The following is an 8,089-nucleotide window of genomic DNA, read 5'->3' as shown; positions in this document are numbered from 1 at the left end:
GCCTACAACATTGACATACGTTTTGTGTGAAGAATAAATAAATCAAAATCTAACCAGTCGAAGTATCATTCCGCCCAAGTATCATTGCCGCTGAATATGTTCATATATATCTGTACCCCACAATCCCATAATCGTCCGAGTATAAAAATATATGATTAGCAGCCAAACATCGGGGCGCAATGAAAGTACAGGATAATATATGAACCATAGGGTAGCCATCGCGTTCAACTAATTCTGAAGTATCCCAATGACATAACTAGACAACTATTTTACTTTGAGCATGGTATCATCCGAACCCTGAGAATGTAGAACGCGACCCATTTCACCAACCGCTAGAAGAAAATCAGGAAATGGAAGCATGGTAGAGATATGTTAATACTATGCCTTGGAAAGAGAAATAAAATTTTGAGTTCTCCTGCCCTCTACATACTAATATAACCCAATGAACTACCCAGACCTACAAGTTCAACACCGAAATCGAGATAAAATATGAATGGACTCGAAGGGAATGCCAGTAAGCAAATAAATACAAAGAATAGAAGAAGAAAACCTACAGACATAGCATTCGTAAGATCTTGCCGTCGTAAACCAAAGCAAAGCCAAAAAAGGCAAGTGTATCAGTGTAAACGTATAATATATGCAGGAAGCCAAACCCAAACCGAAAGAAAATCATGAAGCAAAACAAAAGCCAGCCCGAACTACAACTTGACAGCCCACGTAGTCGGGATCGAAGGAACCGAAGACCGGTGGTGAGCATTGGGCGGAGGCTCAAGATCAAGATCGAAGGGGTCACTGCGCATGCTATCACGCATCATAGACGCATCCAAATATCCATGCGGTACAGCGAGGGAATCCGTGCCCGCACGCTCGCAGTCCCAGTGCCCTTGCTCACCGAGCCCGGCGTCGCGGGAAGAAGTGGAGTAGAGCGAGACCGAGCGAGATGGGGCTGAGATTTCGATGATTGCAGACGGCGGGTTTGTGAAGGCGTCCTGCGCTGTCTCGCCACGCAGGTACATGCTGTCCAGAGATAGGTCTGGATTGGAGGGCTGTTGTTGCAGCGGAATGACTAGGAGTAAGGGTGATCGCGGGCCGATGTTGCTTGGGATCGAGGGGTAGGAGTGGTAGCGGCGGTGGTGGTGGCTGATTGATGAGCTTGTTGAGTCGCCTCGTATTAGTTTCTGTCTGAGTCCTAGCCGCTCTGTTGTTATTCTTCGTCGTCGGTGACGCATATAGAGTGCGCAGGCGAGCAGGGCGAATATCATGATTGCTGATCCTCCGATGATGCTCCCAACTATGGTTCCGATTTTAGAGGATGCGGAACTAAAATTGTCGGCTTGGGATGTTTCTGACGAGTCTGCGACCGTGGCAGTTCCGATGGATGGTGGTATTGAATGTGAGTTTGATGGTGCGGTGCTCGAGCTGGCCAAGGTACTGATGGAACCTGTCGAGCTTACGGAGCTAGTCGCTGTCTCTGACAAGATAGGCAGTGATGATGAAAGAGATATACTCGAGCTAGTTAATGGAACCGGTGGAATCCACACGCTGCTAGGAGCATCGGAATGCCATGAGTGATGGTCGGAGGATTCAGAAGTCGCCGAAACCCCCATCTGGCTTGGTAGAACCGAGGTTGTTGGAATAAGAGTCGAAATTGGGGGCTCCGAGATATCAGGTGCTGTGATGGTGATGTCCTGCTTAATTGTCCACTGCGTAGTCGTTGCCAGAGTCACGGTCACCGGGGTTAGGTCCAATGTTAACGATAGGAAGTCAAGCACACTGGCCGCGGTGCTGGAATCAGTCCCGGATTCAGATATCGTGTAGACCCATGTAGGATGGACAGTTTGCGTTTCAATTGACGTGACTGTCACCAGATTTAAAGGTCCAGAGGATAATCGTGGGGACCACGTCTGTGTGAAGTTGTTGAGCGGTACAGAGGGGATATCAATAGCGGAAGAAGCACTCGACATCTCGCCGAGAGCCCGCAGGGGGCACCGATTGTTAAAAGGCAGGTCTGATGATATTTGCCGAGTCCGTATTCGATGAATGGGACATAGGGGCGACGTGAAAGGATGGATCCCTTTGTATGGGTATTGGACAAAGCACAAAGTGACAAAGCAACCAACAAAGCAGTAGGCTTATCAAGTTGACTCTGATGGTTCATCCAAGCCACCCCTGTTCCTTGCTTTGTTCCTTGAAGTCTTGAGATAGCCACGAACATAATCCCGTCGCAAGGCTGGGATTCCATACAGTTCACGATTCACCTTCGTGGTCCAAAAAGTGTATCATGTCAGATACAAAGAGGTTGAAAGGGTGTATACAGAGACCTTTGTTTTCCCCCGCAGAATCTGTGAGGGGATTTTGCTTTTCATTTGTCTAGAGCTCGGCGCTTTTTGTGATGGGTGGAAGCAACTCCTGTGACAGATGAACGGCGCTTAGCCCTCGGTCCAATAAGACCATCAGGCAATCCACGGGTGGACGATCATCTCCAGAAAATATGGGAATCTCCATAATGTGACACTGGCTAACTTTTCCGTACGCGCACGATCTCGTCATTATTGTTCCTTAGGTAGGATTTGAGCGGGGATGTGTATCATGTATCATAGACGAAACACGGCAGTTTCGGATTTGGCGAGAGTTTTATTGAAATTTGAACTGGTCCATCCTGGTGACTTCTTGAAGTTTCATGTTTTGCCTAGCTCGGCTGTTGGTATCTTGCAGGCCTTTGCAGGTTTTACAGTTGGGAGTATGTCGTCGGCATAGAGGAATCGTAGCAATGCCTCTTTTGGTAGAGTCATGTGACTATATCCAGATATATAAGTAGGAGCAGTCCACATGTATATAATATCCATAAATGATATACGAGAAGAAAAGGAGAAGCAAAAGGGCAGAGATTACAGTACTAGAAAAAAGTACGGAGCAAGTATGTAGGAGAGAGAGCGTGATATCACTTCTACAAGAACATTCCCTCCTCTGTTGACCCGATGAATGCCCTGACGAACTCACTTATGAATATTTCAAGTCACAAGGAAAGGTCAAAGGTCATAAGACATATAGATGGTAGAATTTATACATCATTCTTATGTTAAGTCGGAGAGCGCTGAAGGACAAATGTTCCCGACAAATTCCCCACCAAAAGTTCCGTAGTTCCTTTCATCTTCTTCCATCTCTCTTCTCCCGTCACTTCATAGGGAAGTTGTTTTTTTCTTCGACTTCAACTTCTCTGTTTATTTACCTGCCAACTTATCTCGGTGCTTGTGCCTTTGGTGCCTTTGGTGCCTTTCTGCCTTTCTGCCTTTCCGCCTTCCTGTTCCCTGTTTTGTTCCCATGTGACCTTGGGGACTAGAACTTTGCGATAATCGTGCATTTGCATTTGCATTAGAGCTGTGATTGAAGAATGTTTGGCTGGGGTTCTGGGCTGGGTAAGCAATCTCCCTTTTGCTACCCCTCGATGTTTCCCCCCCCCCCCCCCGCGCCATACCCCCCTGTGGCAAGGCGAAATGTCAACACAAGTTCACCTGGACAGCCTTGTTGGATTGGAGCCCTGACTGTGGCTTAAAGTTCTATGCGACCTTAGATCTGTCAGCCAGACTTGAACGAGAGATGAACCACACAGTCTCAAGCTAACACAACTTCGCGATAGCCTTGCCCTCCGCCACTTCAGAGCCGGAGAAGGAACGCAGACCCCCCGCTGACCCGACACCTCTCGATTTCCCCGTCTATAACCTATCCAATGTCCTCGGAAATGAGTCGGAATCAAGACTCAAGGAGATGCCCGACCTTTTGGCCGACATCAAACGCCCACAGGACATCTGCGTGGAGCGCTTCGAGCCGTTGAACCTACAATTGGAAACCGGCGTCGAAGTCGCCCATATGATCCCCGAAGACCATTCGCATCCTCTCGCCCCCTTGCCATGGGAAGATACCACCGAACCGACGGAAGACAATCACCCACCGTTGATGGGTAACGGAGCCCCGTATCCCTCGAAGGAACGATACGAAGTCCTGGAAAAAGAGCTAGCGTTGGATAATGACGACGCTTTCCGCGAGGTGGCTCGATTGCCGCCGCGTGAGGGTCGCGACAGGGTTCGTATAACACAGTCGAGGAAGTTTTGGACGGGATTGGAGCGCATGGCTCAATACTGGGATACCAGCCTAGACCATTACTACGAGCGCCCGGCAACCCCCGATCCGACACCCCCATCTGAGATGGAGCAAGCAGGGGATAGCACAATGCAGATGGATGCTGAGGAGTCCAGTAGCAGACATACTCTGACAGACCATGAAATGGACCTGGATGAAGGACAGACGGTCGCGCCTTCGACCAGCGGCAATGTTGGCGATAAGCAGCGGCCCTCTGTCCCTGTATACACGGGTCGCCGAATTGGCAACGGGGCCGAGATGCCCGATGAAATTCGTGACGAGACAATCCGAGCCTTTGTGGAGATGGCCGCATGGCCATTCGGATGCCAGGTCACAGTCCCCACGCTCCAACCACGGTTGACTACCAAGAACCTCCTGTTCCCCGTCCGGCAAACATTCCAGTCCTCGCGGTCCCCGCGAGACCGCCAGATCGCGCGGAGCGGCATGCTCGAAGGCCCCGTTCTCATCTCACAGTGTCGACCCGAGACATCTTTCCGCACTGCAGACAAGACCCCCGGGACCGGGATTGGCGATGTAAGTGACTTATTCCGCGAAGTAGGCGGCATGCTTCTCGCGGCGCAAGAGCGTGCCCGCGAAGGTGCAGTCGAGAAGCGACCCGGCGACGGCAAATGGTGGACCATGCAGCCTCGCTTCGGAGGCGCCCCCAACGATGGGATCCTGGATGATCTCGTTAACCACGGACACGGGATGTCCTTGCCGGACTCAATGATGGAAGAAAGCACGTCATCTGCCCAGGAGGCAGAGAGCGCTTCCAAACGTCACAAGTTCGAGCATCCATTTGTCACGTCTCTCTCCCGGAGACCGAGTGCTATGCGCAGACTTACTACCAGTGAGAAGTGGAAGATACTGCAGCCTGGACCTAGTCTTTGGGACAAGCGGATGAGTTATTTGCAGATAGGCAAGGTCCAGGAGAGTCCGTTTGACGATGTATGCATACCCGGCCTTGTTCATTGAAATTGAGTGTACTTTTTACGGCCAGACAAAGCTAACCCTTCATTCTTTTTTTGCAGATTTACATGATCTCATCTATCAACCATCACGTCTCAATCCTCCACCTCCGCGTTCACAGGCGGTATTTGGACATCTTCACCCACGGGGACAGCACCTTCCCACCAACCGAAGGCGAGCCGTGGCATGTGCTAAAGCTGCAGAGGACTCGATGGTTCGACCTATTCGATGCCAATGACCGCATAGAAGCGCTGAAGGGTGTGTGGCAACTATTCCACCACCAGCTGAGACAGACACGCCGCGAAGGCGACGTCCCAATACCGATAGAATTACCTTTAGAGTGTCCATTATAGAGCATGCATGATGCTGTCCGTGGGGACATGCTTTTGACTCTCCGGCTCTCAGTGGCCTTTCTCAAGCGATGCATCTTGTACATATGGCGCAGCAATGTTCGGTTTCTTCCCGCTTGCTGCCAACCTTCACTCCGTTTTTTACACCATACCCATCTTCAATGAATTGACAATTTACAATCTTGAGCATATTGATATCTGGCGGGCAATTTATACCAATTCATAAGTGATATCTCTTTTCGGCTGGAGGGTGGTTAGATGGGTGATTTGGGATTTGTGTTCTGCTTTGATATGCTTCTATGGATACATTTTTGATATCTCTGTTTTATTTGTGGACAACTTGGTTTGATATAATGCGTATGGCGAGACCTTGACCCGAAATTCCATCGAACTGTTCTTAGTCAGGAGAATCCAATTCAATCACAACCATCTATCTATACATAACTTCGGAGTGTATAAATCAAGTACTTTCTCACCCATTCAACAAATCTCTTGCACTGTGTTGTCGTAACCATCCATTTTCACTGCCATAAAATCCAGTTCATAGGTAATCCACATCCCAACATTTGAACCCTCGGTACTTTTGTCATAGTGAGACCACTCCAATCCTATACGAAATCACCAACCCTCACAACATCATCTTCTAATGAAACCAAACCAACGTGCCGGACATATTCGGCGTCAAGACTCAAAACCCATGACCTCACACAATAATCCCGATCATCAAATCTCGCCACACACCAAAAATGAAACAAGTGAAAAAGCGAGAGCGTTCCAGACCGGCCAAAAGCCGACCAAAATGTGATATGTCCACATGATAGTCCCTCTTAACCCTGCTTCGGTTGTGTATGGCGTAGATGGTAGGAGAGTGGAGCATAACTAAGTGGGCGCCGAGACCCTTTTTGGTGATATTTCCCGATCTTTTTTTCTAACTTCGTATACATACTCCGTACTATACAGGTTTACTTCCAATGGCACACGTTTCCGGGGCTGCAGAGTCCGGGCTTGACAGACCCGACATTCCCTCCCGTAAGTTTCTCGGTTACGGGGTTCGCTTACGGACCGGGATAAGGCAGTGTATACGGAGTACCATATATGCCCTCCGTACTCCATTCCCTGTCTGTGAGCTGGCTAGTGGGATCTGGTTGCGGTGAGAGTCGTGTGTGGCAATAGATCTTCATTTGGCTTTTGTTTCAGGGTCTGATAGGCCTTGGTGTGGTGAAATAGGAGCTGGTTGGATGCCTTGGAAAGAGGAAACATAACAGAAGAAGCAAGAATATGCAGGTGGATTTATCTGTTGATGGGGTTGATTTGATGCTTGTTTCCGTGTATATTGTGTGTTTTGGGCACAAGTATATACATATGTACCGGATAATACCTGGCACTCGAGACCTTTCCCTTTCCGTTTTAGTGCTCACCTCTCGCCGCTTTTTTATCGCTGAGTAAAACTGAGCACGTCCCTGAGTACCCTGACTTGATCACGGGCCATTATATAATCAACGTGATCTGCTCACTGAGCATCACCTGATCATCCCCTAGTTAAGTAACTAGTTAGTTAGCCCATAGATGTGACAAATAATGCAATCTCCTGCACAATCACGCGATTCATCCCAAAGCGCTTACTCCAGCCGGCGATGATCTTCACCAATGTCCGGTCGGGGGCGGGGCCGTTCACGGACGAAGAGGAGCTCCACGATTATCTCTTAAGCCCTGCCTCTGAACACGGCTTCAATTCGACTACAGAATACATTCAGGCTTTGGCGCAAGCAAATGAAATCCGCAAATACTCTCACCGGATTACTTTCACCCATGGTGACTACAAGGCCCATAATATTCTCGTCGGAGATGATGGTCATCTATCGGGTTTTCTTGATTGGGAGTCTGCTGGCTGGTATCCTGAATACTGGGATTTCACTACTGCAATGAGATATGGAAAGAGCAGCTGGTGGTCTCAGGTAGCATTGTGGATTGGACCAGTACGATGGGGAGTTAGCGTGATATTGCGCTCAACTCACTGACGGTTGACTCATACATAGCGTTCTGAGGCAAGCAGTTAATCTACGGAGTGGTTTTGTTTCCTTTGTTGTAATCTTCGGACCGCGAACAGTACCATTCGAATCCTTAAATTAATTATAGCGTAAACTTGAGAATCCCGCATAGTCGATCAGCATAGAATTGAACGCCTTCTTGAGTCCCCTCTTACACCACCGACACTGCAGGGCAGTGGACTAATATTTTGCTCAAGTAAAGGACCGTGCAGCCTCAGTCCACCAATCGCACATGGTGGGAACGCCCCTCAAGTTTATCTTTCGGCCACATCAGAAAAGATGTGATTGTGTGAGGAGCCGTAATTCGATCTGCTCTTCGACCGACGTAACGGCCGGCCTAGATTGTGGGCCAGGCGCTAAGAATGCACTGGCCCTGCGCCACTCATTCTCCGTCACTGGGGGTCATCTGCTTCATGGGACTACTTGATGGCGGGGTCGCTAACATGCACACTCTGGGGCCTAGTCATTGATGACCACACGGATTGGATTATGAGAAGGCTCTATGCTTATTTGCCGTTTGATATTGATATGGCTTTAAGCCCTTCTGGCCTGGGATGGTTTGTAGTTATTGTTGGGACGATCTTA

At 49.0% G+C, this 8,089-nt stretch overlaps 3 protein-coding genes across 3 annotated transcripts; 2 read left to right on the top strand and 1 right to left on the bottom strand.

Moving 5' to 3' along the window:
* Positions 1-698: 698 nt before the first annotated feature.
* On the bottom strand, positions 699-1,964 carry N7518_008346 (uncharacterized protein; the record flags this gene model as incomplete). Its single annotated transcript, XM_057189273.1, has 1 exon — positions 699-1,964. One exon carries the CDS (start codon positions 1,962-1,964, stop codon positions 699-701), a length of 1,266 nt encoding a protein of 421 aa, XP_057040976.1.
* Positions 1,965-3,391: 1,427 nt separating this feature from the next.
* N7518_008345 (uncharacterized protein) lies at positions 3,392-5,459 on the top strand (the record flags this gene model as incomplete). The annotated part of the gene is made up of 3 exons (XM_057189272.1): positions 3,392-3,416; positions 3,638-5,085; positions 5,169-5,459. 3 exons carry the CDS (start codon positions 3,392-3,394, stop codon positions 5,457-5,459), a joined length of 1,764 nt encoding a protein of 587 aa, XP_057040975.1.
* A 1,631-nt stretch (positions 5,460-7,090) lies between these two features.
* N7518_008344 (uncharacterized protein) lies at positions 7,091-7,513 on the top strand (the record flags this gene model as incomplete). Its single annotated transcript, XM_057189271.1, has 2 exons — positions 7,091-7,432; positions 7,493-7,513. The coding sequence occupies 2 exons, from the start codon at positions 7,091-7,093 to the stop codon at positions 7,511-7,513; spliced, it is 363 nt and encodes a 120-aa protein (XP_057040974.1).
* Positions 7,514-8,089: the final 576 nt, after the last annotated feature.

This window comes from Penicillium psychrosexuale (genome assembly GCF_028828465.1).
Source record: "Penicillium psychrosexuale strain IBT 29551 chromosome Unknown utg000004l, whole genome shotgun sequence".
NCBI lineage: Eukaryota > Fungi > Ascomycota > Eurotiomycetes > Eurotiales > Aspergillaceae > Penicillium > Penicillium psychrosexuale.
The sequence above is the reverse complement of the archived record's forward strand: the minus strand, read 5'-3'. Positions and strand labels throughout refer to the sequence as shown.